The sequence below is a fragment of the Elephas maximus genome, chromosome 4 (assembly GCF_024166365.1).
Source record: "Elephas maximus indicus isolate mEleMax1 chromosome 4, mEleMax1 primary haplotype, whole genome shotgun sequence".
NCBI lineage: Eukaryota > Metazoa > Chordata > Mammalia > Proboscidea > Elephantidae > Elephas > Elephas maximus.
In genome coordinates this window covers 140,371,266-140,391,644 of record NC_064822.1, presented here as the reverse complement: position 1 = coordinate 140,391,644, position 20,379 = coordinate 140,371,266, and the positions used below count along the sequence as shown (strand labels likewise).

At 34.5% G+C, this 20,379-nt stretch overlaps 1 protein-coding gene across 13 annotated transcripts in view; it reads right to left on the bottom strand.

The window, feature by feature from the left end:
• NAV3 (neuron navigator 3) overlaps positions 1-20,379 on the bottom strand; it is a 937,562-nt gene that overhangs the window by 61,951 nt on the left and 855,232 nt on the right. For all 13 annotated transcript variants that reach the window (XR_007517283.1, XM_049883940.1, XM_049883939.1 and 10 more), the window contains 4 exons: positions 13,719-13,907; positions 10,669-10,721; positions 5,111-5,134; positions 1,705-1,782 (listed from right to left, as the gene is read on the bottom strand). Coding sequence is in view for 12 of the 13 variants with exons in the window: in XM_049883940.1 (XP_049739897.1) it covers positions 1,705-1,782; positions 5,111-5,134; positions 10,669-10,721; positions 13,719-13,907 (344 nt within the window). In the remaining variant the exon portion in view is untranslated. The remainder of the gene's footprint in view (positions 1-1,704; positions 1,783-5,110; positions 5,135-10,668; positions 10,722-13,718; positions 13,908-20,379) is intronic.

Here is a 20,379-nt window from a genome sequence, read left to right as displayed (position 1 = left end):
TTAGAAACAAAATACAGCCTAAATTATACTGTCATCTTCCATTGTCATCTAAGCAATTCTCTAAAACCTACTATTATTTTAAAGTATTCTCTAATAACGTCTATAAAAAATACAGTCAATCCAAAATTAACTTTGTTTTCCCAGAAATAGAAAGATAAAATCAACTCAAATCCAGTATTTAAATCAGGGCTTCGAACTGGTTCGGTCATGGCTGATAAAATGAAACCAGAACAGATATGAATTTCTAAAATTTGGGTGTTCTGAAACCATAACTGAAATGGGAAAAATTATGGGTAGAAGCCCTGGAATGGGAGACTCAAAGGAGCCATAATGAGTCCTTTCAGGATCCTGATGCATGAGATTGGATTAGCCAGGACTCAGGAGAGCACCGCACCCGGAAATCGGCTCAGTGGACCGCCATCTTTGAGCGCTGTTTCTGACTGTGTATAAAACCTGAGGAGCAAGAGATTCAGTTGCTATGCAATGCATGTGCTGCGTTTGTTTTCTAAGAGGGAAATTAAGTTTCTAGAAGGACTTCGGCCCATAATTTTCCCCATTTCAGTTATGGTTCCGGTTCACCAAAATTTAAAAAAAAAAATGTTTAAATTTTAAAATTTGATTCTGTTCTGGTGTCATTTCCTCAGCCATGGTAGAACCGGGAAGAACCTGTTCGAAGCCCTGGTTAAATGAATACCTTGTGAGTGAAATGACTTACTTATATCCTGTGGAATTTAAATTACACAATGAAAAGGCAGAAGAAAACAAACTTTTACATTTTGGAATATCTCTTCTTCAAGTTATACCGAGTAGGACTACGTCTACTCACTTCTGATAAGTCATCCTCTGTCTAGGAGACAGGAAAACTCAACGGAGCTGTGAAGAGGTAGGAAGGGTGAGGCAGGGAACAAGTCCAAAACTTCACGGTGAAAATGAGCCGATTAATAAGTAATGAAGGCAGTGAGACATATGGCAAATTAGTGGGAGCTTCTTTACCCCTCACTGTTGCTTCTAACACTAGTGTTCCTTAGGACTAGGCACAATGCCACACATTCTCCTTTATTATTCTACATCTACTGAGTACTCCTTGATACATGGAGAGATATTCAATAAATGTTAATGTAATTGATGGACTCAATTATCATCATTTTTGCAATTCTGAGCTTTTTGGAGTCAGTAAAAATATCCTTTTAAACTGCTATGAAAAGTCTGCCAAGGTTTTACAGAGAACTGTGTCTCATCTACAATTTAGCTAAGCTTTCCAAATTTAGAATTTGTTATTATTTTTTTTAATTAATTGAATGCTCAACAAATTGTTCGGTAAATTGAGCTGATGGATGCAAGGGACGTGAATATTTTATCTCCCAAAGTCAAATGCTATAATCCTCTATTGTATTATTGTTTGAGAGAGATTTATGTCTGAGGAGCGATAAAAAATAAGAAAGAAGCAGTCCTGAAAGTTCTTAATAATGTTTCCAATCTTATGAGAAACAAGAAGCCATTTAACTGCAGTGTAATTCCTCATCAGATGAAGTTTATATTTTATTACTGAATATAAAGAAAAGTTTAACTTTATATGAACGCCACTATTCACTGACTTAAGTCTGTTTTGGGGGGTCATTTAAAGTTTGTAAATCTGTTACTAGAATTACCCAATTTTACCATATAAATATCTGTTCTATTGAAAAAAGAAAAAAAAAGACTTACATTTGCTGAGAGTTGAGATGTAAGGGTGGCCACTTTTTCTTGTGATGCAACCAGCTCTCTCCGCAACTTATGGATTTGCTGAATATAATTTAAAAATAAATAAAAAAAATAGTAACAACAAAAAATCAATTAAATATGCTCATAGATTTTTTTATTTAAAATGAAGAATTCAATCCAAGAAAGCAAACACTGTATTTAGGTCATTCTACCCTGACTGTGCCAGCAACAATTCCTGAAAATAAAGATGTGAATACTAGCTACACAGTAACAATCAAATGCCACTTAATAAAAAAAAAAAAAAAAAATTTATAAGGGGAGGGAAAGTGCCTAAACTCTAAGCTGAGACTTAGATTTACAAATTAAAGGGTGTTAACTTTTTCTGTTTGCCATCCCTGCCTGACTGACGAGGCAGTTTACAATATTTATCCTTCTCTCTCTATAAATTTGTGGTAATAAAACTCAGGTAGGAAAACTTTTCTTTCAAAATGTTAAATATATGTATATGTACTATATATACCTATACATATACCAATGTTATAAGATACATATAAAATACTATGGAGTACCTTTTTGCTAAAACAGACTAAGAATGTATTTATATATATATTTCCTTTTTTTTTTTTCCTGTCTACACATTAATTTTCTGTAGTTTGGTAACTTCTTAGAAGCTGTAGAATATCCTGCAGTTACTGAAAGTTGGGCCTAATTCAACATTTAAGGAGAACTTATTTGAAAATAAATTTACTGGCTGAAGATTTAATGACTACACTCAGAAAAGCCTTCTCGACTGACTCCTTAATGTCATTTTTTCAGCAAGTTTAATTCAGAGTAGAACTGCTTTACAGATTAGCCATAGTTCTAAAATGAGAAAAAAAAAATCAGCAATACTTTACAACTATCTTCATAAATTTGGGAGTCTCTGGGTGCTGCAAACGGTTAATATGCTCAGCTGATAACTGAAAAGTTGGTGGTTTGAGTCCACCTAGATGTTCCTTGAACGAAACGCCTGGCGATCTATTTCTGAAAAATCAGTCTTTGAAAATTTCACAGAGCACAGTTCTACTCTGACATACGTGGGATCGCCATGAGTCAGAATCTACTCGATAGCAACTGTTTTTTACCATGATAAACAAATTAAGTATTCTAAAATGTTTTCCTGTTTGGTGAAGTTCAAACTCCAGTAAAACTAAACAAAAAAGGTGAGGATATATCTTATCATTAAAAAATTTATTTTAAGCACTTTAATTTGCATGTCACTGTCCTGTGAAATCTAAATGGTGATTAATAATGGTATAAGATTTACAACGATCTGAGACTAAACCTTAGAGTTCTACAAGTATATTTCTGATCTCCAGGGATTTTAGTTACAGGATGCCTAATGCTCTACCCGAGGAGCATCGGTGGCGCAGTGGCTAGGTGATTGGCTGCTAACTGAAAGGTTGGCAGTTCAAATCACCCAGCTGCTCTGTGGGAGAAAGATGTGGCAGTCTGCTTCTGTAAAGATTACAGCCTTGGAAACCCAATGGGATAGTTCTACTCTGTCCTCTAGGGCAGCTGTGAGTCAGAATTGACCCAAAAGTAATGGATTTGTTTTGGTTTAATGCTCTACTCTGATGCTTCTTATTTCTACAAGTCCTTTATTGTTGTAGTTAGAATTTTGGAATGTTTTAGTTCAAAAGCATTTTTGACATAGTTCATTAACTGTCTTTTTTTTTTTTTTTTCCTGCACACCTAAATGCACTATGTAGAAAAATTAAAATTTTGGTCTAAATGATTTTTAAAAACAAGTTAGGAAAAGAAATGGTGTCCAAAACTGAAGCTCTAAAAAAGAAGAGATTTCCAGGTTGAAAGCAGAAATAACTGATACTTATATAATTTCAGGAAATGTGACACCATTTTCACTCCTGAATTTTAAAAAAGTGACACATTCTAGTTCAAAACAGTGTTTGGGTTACATTCATATGATGATGAACACAAGCAGTTCCAGAAAGCTGAATTTTTATTTTATTCTTAAACTAATACAATTTCAAAGAGCCTTTTTCCACTTCATAGTCTCTATTATATGATCCCATTCCCCTCAAAATATAATCTGGGAAAATTTACAGTAATGTAAATGATTATCTAAAAACAATGCCCCATTATGGGGCATGAGTGATAAAAGGGGAGATGAATAACTACAGTAAGGCAAATAGATGTGGCATTTCTATACCTCAGAAGCTATATGTTAGAAGCTTTGCCATGTCCATATAATATAAGGTAAAAATAGTTTAAAACCAAACTTGTTGCTGTCGAGTCAATTCCGACTCATAGTGACCCTATAGGACAGAGTAGAATTGCCCCATACAGTTTCCAAGGAGTGCCTGGTGGATTCGAACTGCCAACCTTTTGATTAGCAGTTGTAGTTCTTAAGCACTACACCACCAGGGTTTCCAAATAGTTTGGGTATTTAAAATTCATATGTACTCTTTGGTCTAGCAATTATAAAGATCAAATTGGTATGACCAATACTTTTTTCAGTATTTTAAAAAATAGCACAGATTTTACTTCAAAACGCTAACAAAAAGACTTCAAAGGAAAGAGTTTATCTGCAAAGGCTGGTGCCAGGACATTTATTTTCTCAGTGGTCTGGTGCCTCACTATAAACCAAGCAAACAGTCATTACCTCATCATGAATAAAGTCCTAATCAAAGTCCTCCTGCTGTCTCTGGCCAGGATAACTCTTACGCATAGGGAAAGAAAAAGAATATTCTCTATATGCTGCAATTTGATTAGTACATGATTGCAACAAAGTATGTTTTTGTTAAATACGTGGGATTACAACAACATACCACACTAGATTTATAAAATAGCCATTAAAGGCAATGAGGTCTTGGCACAGAATAGATGAGGTGGGATGCTGGTGTCTTACGTTGTGGGAGCCTGGAGTTTAAAATGCAACAATTCCATTAATCCTACCTACACAGATGGTCTCAAAAACAGTGGGGAAAAGAGACTGTAATAAAATAGAAAGACCACTCATTCACTCATCTCATCAAAGATTTAATGAGTGCCTACTATTAAAGACATTCTATTAGGTGTTAAGACTCTCCTGAAGAATGTGAGAAACGAGTTTGCTCTTAAAACATTCTTTTCCTCTTTCAGGAGAAAATATCCAAGACCGTTTTTCAATTTGCTGGGTCACTTCTGTCAGTGCAGTTATGCTATTGTGTCACAGAGCCCCCTAGTGGTGACAACACTCATTTCACATAAATGTAAAATAAATATTAAAATGCTACAAGGATTGTACATGTATAAATGTTGAACTGGTATATGTTTCTCTGTGCATATTTTCAACATCAACATAAAATAAGTTATTTGAAAAAAGAAATTTAATTACTAGGAAAGAAAATGCCACAAGGCTTTTTACCTCTGAATGAGCCTTTTCTTCAGCCTATAAAAGAGAGAGAAAAAAAGAATGTTACTAGAACAAATTAATGTCCATTTATTTTGCAAGTACAAATGAATACAAATAATTATTTTGCAGGTTTAATCTAAGAATCTACTAAAATACATAGAATTAGTAAATTAAAATAGTATAAACAAGTTTTAGGATTTCAAGGGGATATTTCTTTATATATAAGCCATAATATTTTTAAAATATAGATTATTTGACTCATGGATATATAATATTCCACAAAGGCAAAGGACAGGATTAATGAAATATTACTCTAAGATCCAGACCATAAGCAACAAAAACACAATTGTTTTTAAATGATAGTTCAAAAAAGGATAAAAGGAAAAATGGAATATTGAGTTTGTTTTTAGCTAGTTTATTTTTCCTTACAGATTGCAGGAAATTAACTCTTATGAGCTTATAGAAATCTTTAGCAGAGTCTTCAGAGTCAGAATTTTATTCTTTGATTTACAGATCACAAGGAATATCAAATACAGCTGGGGGAAAAAAAAAGTTGGCCTCACTGATAACCCCAGAAAAATCCAACATATTAATTTTTTTTTTTCTTTTAACTCCCCTAAGTTTTTGAATGAGTACTAGGAGCCCTGGTGACGCCATGGTTAAGTGATACAGCAGCTAACTAAAGGGTTAGCAGTTCAAATCCATTAGCTGCTACTTGGAAACTCTATGGTGCAGTTCTGCCCTCTCCTCTAGGTTTGCTATGGGTTGGAATTGACCTGATGGCAACAGGCTTGGTTTTAGGTTTAATGATTACTAATTAAGCTTATTGGGCTGCAAGTCTGCAAAATGCTAAAACACCCAGTGTTAAGGTGGTGATAAAAGTGGCTGAAAAACATCTTTGGCTATGAAGTTTATGGAGATGAGGACTGCTGAGGGAACCTGCAGGGCGTTTTTGGCCTCAGTTGTAGAAAACTCAGAGCTCTGTTTTTCTTCTTCGTGCTGAGCTGCACAATGCCAGAAAATGAGTTATGTGCTCCGTTAGAACTGGGAAGCTCCTCATTCTGGAAAAAGCTGGGGAATACATAACATGTCTGAAATAGTGCTCATTGCCTTTAGCAGACTCAAAGCTAAAACACAGTCTATTATCTCCCCCCTCTACTTTTGGAACATTTCCTGATTAATTGATGCAAAAGTACCTGAGCTGCTTTTGATCTCTTCGTGTCCTTCAGGAAATATAAAATAAAGCAGAGTAATGTAATCATCAGAATATATCTTATGCATCACCACCTGTTTTAACATGAACTTTTTTTTGTTTACCCTACAGCTTCCCTCAGAACTCTGGTGGCACAGTGGTTAAGAGCTTGGCTGTTAACCAGACGGTAGGCAGTTCAAATCCACCACTCACTCCTTGGAAACCCTATGGGGCAGTTCTACTCTGTCCTATAGGGTCGCTATGAGTCAGAACTGACTCGATGGCACCCAACAACATCAGCAACATATCTTCCCTAATCTTAAACAAATAAATGTATAAGTAGTAATATAGTGGTCAAATAATAGAGTGGTTAATTAGTAAATACTATTAGCCTTTATTAAAAAAAAACTGTACATTTCAAAAAGAAATGCTGGCATAAAGTTTGAATATCTCAATTTTAGCTTTTTAAGTGAAGATTTAAAAAGAAATTCTGATTATTTCAATGTCTTATGTACAGTTTTCTTTTGGGGTCAAAAGTAAGGGATTTTAAGATAAATTTCATAAAATGAAAAGAAAGCTGGAAGTTGTTTGCCTTAAGATGTGGCATAATCAATTATATTTATTAGTTAAATGAATGATTAGGAAATTAAGACTAGGAAGAACTAATTTTTAATCTGTTGGGGTATATTTTTGCATTTCATTCTAGACAAAAATAATACCTGTTGTTAATCTTCATAGTATTGACCGTGTTTTTCACATAAGGACCCTGAGGTTTCACAGAGATTTAGTAACTTGCCCAAGGTCTCCTAGCAGGTAAGTGGCTAAGCTAGGACTAGCCAAGGCTGTCTGGATTCAAAGTCCATTTTCTTTCTCTTATATCCCTCTGACTCCTTATGTATAATCCTTGTCTACACAGCACTCTGAAGTGGTAGTGGTGGTGGTGGTGGTTGTCAGCTGCCTTCAGGTCAGCCCCTGACTTATGGTAACCCCATGCACAAAGTTATCAGACTCTTGTGATCTAGTTTATTCTGCCCAAATCCTGTTTCCAGACTTTCTAGGAATATATAAAACTGAGAGATACTCAACAAATAATTTGTTTAGTCGAGAAAACAATTTATTCTATTTTTTAAAAAATAAGAAAGAGACTCGTCACATTCTTTCATTTAAAAAAGTCCCAAATACGTTATACATACTAGTGGTAAGTATAACCATTATGTATTCTATATACACTATATAAATATATATATACACCTTTCCCATTGCTGATTTCTCGAAACTATAATTTTCTTTTATCCTTTTCTTCTTTCATACTCTGTTGTTATTAATACTGGGTGTTACCATAAAGTTGAAATAATAAGCTAGAATATTAATATTATATTTCTTTCAGTGTCTTTGGTACTAGGATTAATGACATTATGTTAGAGTTTGATTACTTGCCATTTTTAAATGATGTTTTAAAGCAGGCCCAGTGTCCTGAAGAATGCTAAACAATATAAAATACCTTACATAAATAAAAATATATAATCTGACTCTATTTTGTAAGCCACTCACTGGCCATTCATTCATCCATCCATTCTAACTTATTAATTAAAAATATTTCTTTTCTATCAGCTATGTGCTAGGCCAAGTACCAAGGGGATCAATAAGAGCCAAACACAGTCCTTGCTTTGATTAAAACAATACAAATTGGATTCTAAGTAAAAAAAAAAAAAAAAAGTTCAATAAAGTTTTTAATAAGTTCATTCAGCCAATCAAAAAAAAAAATCTATTGCAGAGATAAAAAATTCAAATGCCTAACACACATAAAAGTAAAAAGGATTCTGGGTATTAAAACAGGTACAACACACACACACACAGCCTTTTGGGCTTTTATTTTCCTACTTTTGGTAGAGATACGGGGACTGAGGAATATTTGTGTCCTTTGAAAAAAGCAATAGCACAATGATAAAAACGCAAACTCTGATTCGGTTAGGAAGAAAAGAAGACGTGGTGGAGGCTGTGGCTTGCCTGAAAGCGCCTGCCACCATCTGAAGGGATGGATGCCAGATGATGGCAACCATGGAGGAATTTCATCACAGTGTTCCTGATATTCTAATTTCTTAAAAATTTAGAAATTCAAATTTTTAGGGAAAAGCTCTAGATTTCATAGTGTTGGTTTGGATTAAAACAAACTCTTAGTTTGTCAAAGGTAACATCTTGACAGATCAGATTGGGTCTGTGCTTTGCAGTCAGTTTTCAATCTCCTTGAACCTTTCTGTTCAGAGACTCTATAATGTGATTTACACAACTGTATAATAAGATACTTTGGAAATGTGACCAAATTGTAATTTTTAGAAACTTAAAAAAAATTACATATGAAAAAAGAATGTTCCCCATGGAATTTGTTAGAGTGGTGATTTTACAAGTCAGTGTTCTTTGCCACAAGTTATCTTGGTTAGTTTATATCATAGTATTTTTAAGCAAAATCTATAGTTTTATAAATTGTATAATTTTATAATGGTAGAGTATAATGCTTTATGCTCAAGGTTAATAAGAGCAGTATTTTGATTTTATAGTCTCTAATATTCTTTCTGAAAAAGAACCTTTTTTTTTCTAAGTGCTTTTACTATTTTAGGAATGACGACCTTGTACAGCTGTGTGAGTTGTGTACTATATAGCCTCAGAAAGTGTGTTTCACAAAGATTATGATATACCTGGAGTCCTTGGGTGCTGTAAATGGTTAACAAGCTCACCTGCTAACTGAAAGGTTGGAAGTTCGAGTCTACTGAGAGGCACCTTGGCGAGAAAGGCCTAACAACCTACTTCTGGCAGATCAGCCATTGAAAACCCTATGGAGCACAGTTCTACTCTAACACATATGGGGTTGCTATGAGTTCAAGTCAACTCGAGACTAGTTAAAACTGGTTTGTTCCCTTTAGACCGATACTATTCACTGTAGTAGTCACTAGCTATACGTGGTGCTATTTAAATTTGAATTAATTAAAATAAAAAATTCAGTTCTTCAATCACACCAGACACATTTTGAGTACTCAATAGCCACGTGTGTCTAGTGGCTATGATACTGGACAGCATAAATACAGAATGTATTTATTTATCATAACAAAGTTCCAAGGGACAACACTGATATAGTCTAAGAATGTCTTCTTGAGACATTCTTAGGCTTCGTGAAGGTAATTAATTTTATCCAAATATTGTTTTGTGTTATCTTTAAAAATTGAGTAGAATGATACTGTATCTTTTGATGTTATATAGAGACTTCAACTATAATGGTTTAAGTCAGAGTACATTTCCACAACAAGCAGCAGTACTGGCTGAAATAGGAGCAAAACTAAGTTATAGCATATTCCTCTTGTGTCCTTCCCAATAAACCCCTCATTTCTTTATCCACTTCCCTAAAACAGTAGATTTATCTAAAAATTAATAGTGGTTTCTTCAGTTATAGAATCTACTGGCAATTTATATTATTAAAAAGAGAAATGAGAGGAGAAATATTGCCTGTACGAATGACAGTCTGAGTTTGAGTGGTAACCTAAAGTAGTAAATACTTGAGATGAACTTATAAGGAGAGGGCCATAACATTTGAACTGAACAAAAAATTAGTATCGTCCTTAATGCTGAATTTTTTGAATTGCTCAGTGACAGCCAGGACTATGAACTTTTCAAGAAACTTTCAATACGGGACTAAGGATTATTCGTAGTATTCTAGTCTTTCTTAGATTCAGTAAACTGCTTTTAAATACCCCTCAATTTTGGACAAAAAACTCATCTTGGCACACAATGGGAAAAGATACTGAAATATCGATATTTCTTTCTTTAGAAATAAAATTTTTCTTCTTTTTTAAATCACATTCTATTTCAAAAGATCTATTAAAATCCACCGCTAGTTTCTTTAGTATCCTTTGGCACTATTTAAAAAAAAAAAATATGAACTCGAAAAAATAATATGTGGAAAATATCATAGAATATCAATTACCAACCATGACCCATAGAATCAAACAAAGAAAACTAGCCAATGTTATGAATTATGGTATAGTACTTGGTTTCAGAGACTCTGAATCCAACTCCAATTGTTTTTATGAGGTTCATTGATTATAATAAGTGCACTATAACCTATTCACTGATGATAATGAGTACACTATAACCTATTCGCTGATTATAATGAGTGCACTATAACCTATTTACTGATGATAATGAGTGCACTATAATGAAAGGACATGTAAGTAGGCCACAGAGGGGTTGGTAGAGTGATGCCATTAATGGGCAAGCAGTGCCTAGAGTACACCGTGATTTCACTGTGCAACTTCTATGTAAATATCAATTATTTAATAATCTCTGTACTTCACAAAGGCAAAAACTTTTCTTAAAAACCAATACTTACTGTAGAGTAAAGAGAAGAAGTGCTGGAGACCAGCGATAATGAAGAGCCATGAACTGTAGAAAGCAAAAAGAACAAAAGACATAAAATAATAAAGTCCACTCAGACACCTCAGACCTTTACCAAAAACGTGAAGAACAGGTGGTTAAAGAAATAAAATAACAACGAGCTCTACAAATCTGAGAAAATCTGCTGTCATTTTTTAGAGATCAAAATGTTGAAACGTGAAGTTCCTATAGGTATCCCTCAAAGTACCTGATTCACCATGTTATTGGGAGGGTGACAGGCATGAGACCTATAAGTATGTTTTGTACATATTAGAAGATACAGTAACCTCAAACATAATAGTTTAAAAAAAAACATGGAAACTTAAACTAAAGTGGCTATAAAAAATAACATTTTGTACATCCTTTTTCTTTTCATTTTTATACTACAAAAGTCCATTTCTAGAATTTTTTCCCATATACTCCCAGAGAAATAAGCATTTTATCCAACTTAAAATTTCAACACTATCAGCAATGAGTTGATCATGTTTAAATGTAGGACTATTAGTCCTTTAGTAATTTTAGTAATAAAAAAATACTTTTTAGTTCAAGGTGGTGTCTCGCACAAATTAAAAATGAAAATGGCACTCATATTTTGGCTTTGTGTATCAAAATACCGTCTTTAAACAGTTAATACCCTGCTTTAGCTTTATAATTTTGCACTTCCAATACATTAAAACCCAAAGGTGGATATTATTATGCTTTATAATATTTGTTGAAAAATTCTTCCTCTTTTCATCATGTGATAGTATAGAGCTATATCTGCTTATTTGTTCATTAAACAAATATTAAATATACACAATGTAACAGGTTCCTGCTAGGTTATGACAACAATAATGAATAAGACAACACACTCTAGGAGCTTACAAAGAAGTAGAAAGATATTTAACTAAAAAGTACTTACAGTAGAATGGGTACATTACTTTTGAGTGTTATCAAGAGTCATGCACTAGGTACTCTAAGAGTCCATGGGAGGAGTTCACAACCAGAGCTGGGGAGGGCTGGGGAAGCTGTACTAGGAAAGTGGCAGTGGGAATCAAAAGAAAGGGATGCACTTCAGAAATACACTAAGGACTTCTTTAAAACAGACTGGGTATAGAGATGTGGGTCAAAAGTAGAAGGAAGAACGACTGCCAGATTTCTAGTTTGGGCAAATACTACCACTCTATGAGATGTGCAAAATGTTAGTCTTTGAGTCCATTACCCCATCCCTCCCGCACAAAAAACACAAAAACTACATTCTTTCAACTTCTTAACACTAGCATGAACTAAGAGTGATAGCCTGGTGTACCAGAAGAAGGTGGACAAGAAATCAGGAGAACACTTTTCCATTCTTGTTCTGTTATATATTATTTATAAGTCTTCTACAACCTTATAACTTGTGGCTCAGTCTCCTTATCTGTTAGTGTGAGCATTCAGCAGGTATCACTAAGATACTTTATATCTCTCTAGTTCAATAATTTTTTGATTCCAGATCACACTGAAAGAATTATATCTGTATTTAATGAATGGGCATCAAAAGGCCATCTCACCTACTCAGGTGTATAGCAATTCAGACTTTTCAGTTTTCATACATGGAAGGCCGGAATTTCCCAGCATGTAAACAACGTTCTATTTGTAAATGAAGCACTCTAGAAACCCATTACGGTGCGTAGCAAATTATTTTTACAATATTATAAGAAGCCCGACTGTGAATAGAGCAACAGAACCACTTTAGGACAGTAATGATATTAAATTTCAGACTGGTTATATTTTGTCTATCTGCATTGGCAGCAATCAGCAGACTCTCAGGGTATGAGTCACCCTCTGCTATGCTGAACTCAGTGGCTAGGTTACTATCCCAATGGTAGCGGAAACTGTGGTCAACTGATTGGTGCCAGCATTTTACATGTGGACTGAAGATCTGAAAAATGTAAGTCAATTTTCATAATTGCCTAAACTTTTACTCAGAAGCTTAGAAAATAGACAGAACCGTTCTTTACTCTAATTTCATCCTCATAACAAACCTGTGAAGTTAGAGATGCAGAAACTAGAGCTAATAAAGTTAAAAACATGCCCAAGTTCATACCACAAATAAACGGATGGTCAGAGGCTTAAATCCTAGTCGATTTCAAGATTGGGAGACAATTTCTTATACATAATTAATTATTTAGACTAGGATAATGTGACTGGTGTCATGTCTGGTTTTATTCTCATCAGTTTGAATCTGTTTAGTTTTATTTTATCCTTAGCTGACATACTTTATAATATGTATACCATAGTTTTCCTTTATATTTACTTTAAGAAATCATTTATTATGTCACAAAGGAAAACCTCTCAAATTATTATTAGCAAATTTGACATTTGAGGTTATATAGTTTAGAAAAATATATTTAACATCAATTAAGCTTCCTGAGTTTTTCAAAAAGACTTATAATGAATTCACAGAATTTTGCAATTATACACACATTTATGTTTAGTAAGTGTGGCAACTATATTACAATTGGATAAAGAACTATGATTTATAAAGCAAAAAAGTAGGTACAATACAAGTTTTAAAATCTCATGGTAATAACTTCAACAAACTAACACCAGAGGGAGTTTCTAAGAATGAAAGTAGGCAACATGTGATAGTTTCATAAGAAGGTTTTTCTGATTTATGCATCTTGTTGGTAATTTAACTGAGGTGTTAAATAAAACACTGGGTCTGATATTTGGTACACTGTGTAAAACAGTGTCTAAAACTATGTGTTTCTGTGTAACACTGAATTTGTCCTGGACTGTTCCATAGCCAAGTATTAAATCTCCACTTAATCTTAGTATAATATAGTGGCTCTTAAAATGCATAAAAAAAACAGAAGGTAATGCAGTGAAAAAAAAAAAAAAGCTTTGTCAAGCTTCAGGGCTTCTCTAATGAGAGTTATACTCACTTATTTACTCTCCAGGAATCCTTTGTGATGTGAGTTATGCAATGGTTTTCATCTCAGAGTTAAATAAAGTCATTTCACCTTTATTTCCTCTCACACCTACCTTCCTCCATGCTGTCTCTGAATGAGCCTGAATGACTGATGGCACGTGGTCTTTCCTCTAGAGACGTGGCACTCCCACAAAGCTGGGAGTCATCGTAGAGGTCGAAGGAAGAGTCTTGAGCTGGGATGCTGTTTGAGCGAAGCATGCTGGGACCAGGCAGGTTAAATTGAGACAGATTGGTTGGGCTTACTGAAAAAAAACGCACACACAGTCTATCATTCTGGGGCTTGAATGATGAAAAGGGTGGGCTGATAGAAAGTGAGAATGCGATCCCAATGCTTGTGGAAACATGAATTTATATGGTGCCCTTAATCAAGGTATGTCAAAGGTCTACCTCTGAAATGTTCAATAACAGTTACAGTAGAGTTCCTCCTTTCTTCTAGCACTGTCACAGCAAGCAGCATATCAATTTCTAAAGCAACATTAAACCACCAAATCACATCTACTGTTCATGCTAGAAATTTAATAACATAGTGTTTGTAAGCTGCTTGTTATAAAGAAAAGAGTATCTTTCTAGAGTCTGTAGGCTTTTTAAAAAAGAATACATTACATTAATCAGAAAAGCAAAATTGAAAAGAAGTAAAATAGAAAAAATCTGCTTTCAAGACAAGCCTTTGGGTCCTTCCAGGTATTTATTTCTAGTTCTGAATTTATGTAAGTTCATGGTCAGGGCTTATTGTCATCTCATTGTTATCAGAGTAATATTATAAAAGAGAAAGAGTAAAACAAACATTTTTTAAATGAAATACAATGTAAGGTTCTTGGTATCTGTAGCCCATCATAAAGGTAATCACATACACTTCTTTCTATTGTGTCTGTAACAAGAATATCACTCTAAGACGGTTGAAAGTCATAACATGTTGTGTCTTAAAAGTGGTATATTAAGTCTATAATGCAAAAAAAAAAAAAATCTGCCTTTGCTAAATAGTCCTAATGGCATTTAGCTTTTTAGGTGAACTGCTAATCATCCGCTGAAACAAAGATGCGTTGATTGAGTGTACCATTGCATTGGAAAATAGTCTTAATACCTGAAATAAAGCAGAACAGAAAACAAACTGAGAAATAAATTTATCATGAATTCTTATATTTAAGAAAGGCAAGTTTGTTATAAGTATATGGGGAAGCAGGCAGGAATCTCAGGATATGACAGGGACTACTGAGTACTTTCGAAACCTTGGGTAATTTTAGGTTATTAGCTCAGAACTGATATGTTATCATCTCAAATTTTGCTACCTTTTTCTTTGACCCAAGCACTACATACACTTAATCTTAGTATAATATAGTGGCTCTTAAAGTAATGCAAAATAGGAGTATCTCCTAGAGTAACTGAAGGGGAGTATCTCCTATATGCCATGCACTATGCCAGATACCTTACAGGCATTAATTGAATTAATTCACAGAGCTACCCTCTGATAGAACTAGTTATTGAACAGGATAAAAGAAGAAGAAAAAAAGGAAGGAAACAAGGAGTTAAGAACTGTAACTATGTGCATATATGCAAAATATAATGAAAAAGAAAGAAGCCATGGGTGGGCCAAGTGCAAAATCCATGGAAGAAAGGGAAGCAGGGAGGGAGGGAGGGAGATGGGGGGTGGGGGTGGGGTGGGGGGAAGAAGAGAGGAAGGGAGGGGGAAGAGAGAGAGAGAGATACCCATACTATTTAAGAATGTTCAATTAAGTTAATATCTATGAAGGGTCTCCTTTGTTGGTGCTGCAGGGAATAGAAAAATAAAAAAGACATGGTCCCTAACATTAAAAGGTTAACAATCTAGTGGAGGTGACTGAAAGGCAGAAAAGCAAGTATGTAAAATAGACCAAGAACAGTTATATAATAGAAGACAGTCAAAGAAAATTTCTATAACAGAGTACCAGTTAGTACAAGGCTTCTAGTGGTGGCTTGGCTTTCCATCTGACTGCAGGCAAGTTTCCTAATCTCAATTCTAAGTATCTTCACGAATAACTTAAAAAATGGCAGAATAAATGGCCTCAGAGATCCATTCAAAGCCAGGGAAAGCACCAGCTTTTCTAAACTGGAGAGAGATAGATGTGGTCATCTATTAGGGGAGAGAGGACTATGGACCCTGTCTTAAATTACATTAGCACTGCAAAGCCACTGTTTTTAAGATTATATGTTTACTTGGTGATTTGAGGAGAACGGGAACTGACAGAAATGTGGAGTGAGTTTTTAAATATCTCCAAGTCACTCCCTGACTTTACTATTACATCTGGACATATTAATCATTTTATGACACTGCTTTAAATAAAAAAGAGTTATCGTGTGGAATCTAATTTTAACATATTTTGTGGAATGAGGGAGTAGAAATAGAAAGAATAGGTGAAGATTCAGGAAAACTCTGCTGAATCTTTTAAATGGAGAACTTCAAAAGTGTGCTGTTTCTAGACTTAGGTGATTTCCTTTAACTGGTGGTTTTAAAGCAGAAATGAGAGATGTCATAAAAATTTACATAACCAATAAAATTTAACCGGAATGATTGAATGTAGGCATCTTCCAACTCTAAGATTCTATGAGTATAGGTCTATGAGTATGGAAGAAAGGGGTTAATTCTGAACAGTTTGGGTGGGTGAATATGGAGGAGAGGACTAGAAGGACATTCAAGGTGGAGAGACTCTTAGAAGCAAAAGCATAGAAACTGTTCCCACACAAAGGTGTTTAAACATCATTGTGAATGCAAAGGGGTCCATCAAATATATAGAATTGGGTAGTGACAGGTATTGATGCTTCTCTAAGATTACCTTTGTAACAAAGGAAAAAATGAATTTGAGCAATTGTTATTACTCATGGGAGTACGGCAAGGAGTCATGCCAGATTATAAAACACTGCTCCAGGATTTTGTGACCAATGGTAAATGAAGTTTCATCCAAAGGTCTATTTTGTTTATTTTAAGTTATATTCAGATAAGCTTTTTTGAGTGGAAATGGTTTCTATTACAGTTAACAAGCCAGGAACTATATACTAACCATAGTTTAACTTTTTCAGTAGCTCAGAGTAATCTACTGATGACATAGTTGCAATGATTTTAAATTTCTATTGTTTGTTACACGTGATGTTTCACAGAAACATTTCTAGATGTTTTGTGCATTAATATGTTTTTAATAAGATAGAAGGTCAGAGTAGATAACGAAAACAGGTACTGCAACCTTTGAACGTCAGTACTAATCATGTATGTTACTTATTCAGAAAAGTAATCTGTATTGAAAACAAGTGGTAACTAAAGTAAAATTTGGGACAATGATGGTATCCGTATTAACAAGCTAAACAGTTACATTTTATATATTCAAAACTTAACAGTTAAGTAACTTTTATTGAGGATTGTACTTTAGTAGTACCCGCTTTCTTGCCTTATAAGTATAAGCTCTGGTGAGAGGGGAATAAAATCACAACTTTAAAAATAATTTTCATATTTTTAAAATTAACCATTTTTTTCTCTTGTAAAACACAGCATAGAGATCTCAGAACATCTTATTTGAAATCATATATGCTTATAAAATCTGGGTAAACACATTAGAGCGTTGACATGTATGGGAAGGAAGGTCTTTCTCCATATGTCCCAACTGGCGAAAAAATTGAGAACAATGGGAGTGGAAGCAGTGAGATCAATTAGAAATCTACTGGAATTGCCTAGGTGAGAGGTTAAAAAAAAAAAAAAAAGCTTCAGCAAAGGCAATGACACTGAAAAAGAGGGATGAATATAGGAGATATTTTGGAGATAAAATAACAAGTTTTATGTTCCATGAAAGTGTGGGAAGTGAAGAATCAAGTTAAGACTGTTGGTTATGTCGAGAGTTTACAGAGGAGTGGTTGACAGTGATATATGAAATGATAACAGAAATAGAAAAAATGAACTTAAGGAATAACTTCAGTTTGAGGTGGCTACGTGATCTAGTGTGCTGATGGGATTTTAGTTTTAAAACTCAAACATATGCCAGAGAGAGAAAGAGAGGTTGATTAGAGAATAAAAGCTAAAGATGTGGATGAGAGCATGGCAAATTGTTTTCAGATGAGAAAAACTCTACGGAGAACATCTTGGTGGACACACAAATATGAAGGACAGATGGAGGATGAAGTATGTTGCCCCCCCCCAAAAAAAAACCCAAACCCAGTGCCATCCAGTCAGTTCTGACTCATAGTGACCCTACAGGACAGAGTAGAACTGTCCCATAGAGTTTCCAAGGAGCGCCTGGCAGATTCAAACTGCTGACCTTTTGGTTAGCAGCCGTAGCACTTAAACCACTATGCCACCAGGGTTTTAGGACATCTAATGTCTGGTACAATTATTAATACTGTCCTCTTTCACTCTCAAAAGTAACCTTGTTTGTGTAATAATCAATATAGCTGTGGGAGAATGAAATGGAAAAGCATGGAAAGAGTCTAGAGTGTGGTGTCACTGAAGTCATGGCTGGAAAGTGTTTTGATAGGGGGATTTGGCAGTTTATAGAAGTTATATTATGATAAGCTTTTCTGATGCTGAGAGAGGACCTCTGGTGGGAAGCACAATGCACTAAGCAAGGGAGACCGCTGCCTAGAGAGGTAATCTTGACTTTCAGACTGTCTGAGTCTATAGAAACAAAATATAAGGAATGCATTTGACAAGTGGTTTTCAAATTCAAATCATTAGAATATTAAAGCTCCACAGAAATGTTTTGATATCAGTAATACATATTTGTGTGTGTGTGTTTATATCCATTTTAAGAAATGTAAGTAGTTGTTAGAAATTCATCTTCAAAAGACCTTTTTCCTAAAACTCCTTATTTTGACATTCTGAATCAGTCTAATTAAAGAACACCAGAGATTTCGAGCTGAGCCTTTTTTCTTTTAGTTTCTACTTGGAATAGCTTGTCCATGTGAATTTATATTTTCTCTTTGATGTCTTCCTGGAAAACAAAAGAGAAAAATGAACTGGATCCCAAGAATTGTATAAACCATAATCCTATTCACGATCTCAGATTTCTGTTTGTTAATACAACTAGATTGTTTATATTTGAACTTTATAGTACTATAAACTTGAGTTTAAAATCTGAATTAATAAGTCTTTGATTTAGTTGTTTATACTACTGAGTTTGTTTAAGATTTCATATAAAAAAAACAATTCAAAAAGGTGGAAAATGGAAGGATTAGGTATAGATTCTTCCATTGTAAGTTGTAAGAATAGACAGTGAAAAAAAGATTTAGAATACTACCTTGAGAGTAAAACAGGATCAAGGGAGAAAACAGTCTTAGATAAGGAGAGATTTGAACTTGGTTGTGGGCTAAAGGAGAAGAAATATCATTACCTTGAAGGTAGAAAACCAGAAACCCAAACCTTTTGCCACTGAGTCGATTCCGACTCATAGCGACCCTATAGGACAGAGTAGAACTTGCCCCATAGGGTTTCCAAGGAGTGCCTGATGGATTCAAACTCCCGACCTTTTGATTAGCAGCCATATCTCTTAACCACTACATCACCAGGATTCCCTTGAATGTAGAAGGTGCCTAAAAATATTTATTAAACGTGCTAACGAATGAACAGCAATGAATATAAAGAAGGGTCAAGAGTAAGAGGACACTTCACGATGCCAGGCCCTAAGGGTAATGAGGAAGATGGATTACAACCACAGGTGAAGTGTTCACTTTGGAATTTTCACACCTGCTTTTTTGACATAGATGAGAAGGACTCATGACGCAGAAACTGGTAAGATGAGTATTGAGAGATTCATACTGAGAGGCTCCCATCTTCCTTGAAAATTAGGTGGTGAGGATTTGTTCTTTTTTTCTTCAAAGAAGAACAGAAAAGGAGGGTTTAACCAGAGTAATAACAATGGGAAAATAGGGAAGTAAGGAATGAACTAATGAAATTAATGTCAACTAGTGAAAAAACTGACAGGAGGCATGAGGAGCCTTACCAAATGCCACTTTTGGTGATTTGGATTTATTTTAGATGTTGCATAAAATTAAGATTTTAAATAAGAATCTTAGATCCTTAAAAGAATTTTTTTAGTACACTTTTTTCCCGAGGTTAACAAGTTATGTCTTTTGCTGTGTTTTATAAATATGACTCAAATCATAAAAGCTAGACATCATTTGGCATTATGGAGCAAACAAGTCTCACCACTGTGTAAGTTTAAAAAAAAAATTGGTATTTGATATGAATTCATTAGCTTATATGGAACTATGACTAAAATAATTGTTACCATTGCCATTGAGTCAATTCTGACTCGGAGCAACCCTAGAGGACAGAGTAGAACTGTCTACAGGCTATAATCTTTATGGGAGCAGATCGCCAGGTGTTTCTCCTCTGGAGTGGCTGGTGGGTTCAAACTACCAACCTTTCGGTTAGCAGGCAAGTGCTTAACCACCACACCACCAGTCTGTCTAGAAAAGTTAAAGAGAAAAAAAACAGCTTCGAGTGTTCTGACAGGGCTTAAGGATGGGAAGCCCAAATTATTGAAGAAGCTGACTATTCTGTGAGTCTATTATTAGAAAAAACATTTGAAGTAAAAAGAGACAAAAATGTGATACTATAGAAGAGAAATCTATTTTTAAAAGCACTGAATCTATTAAAAGGTAACTGGCATGTTTAGAATTCTTTCATTATTTTGTCATTCTTCCCTGTATTTTTTATGACATTTATGCAGATGATTTTATACAAATGATGCTATGCAT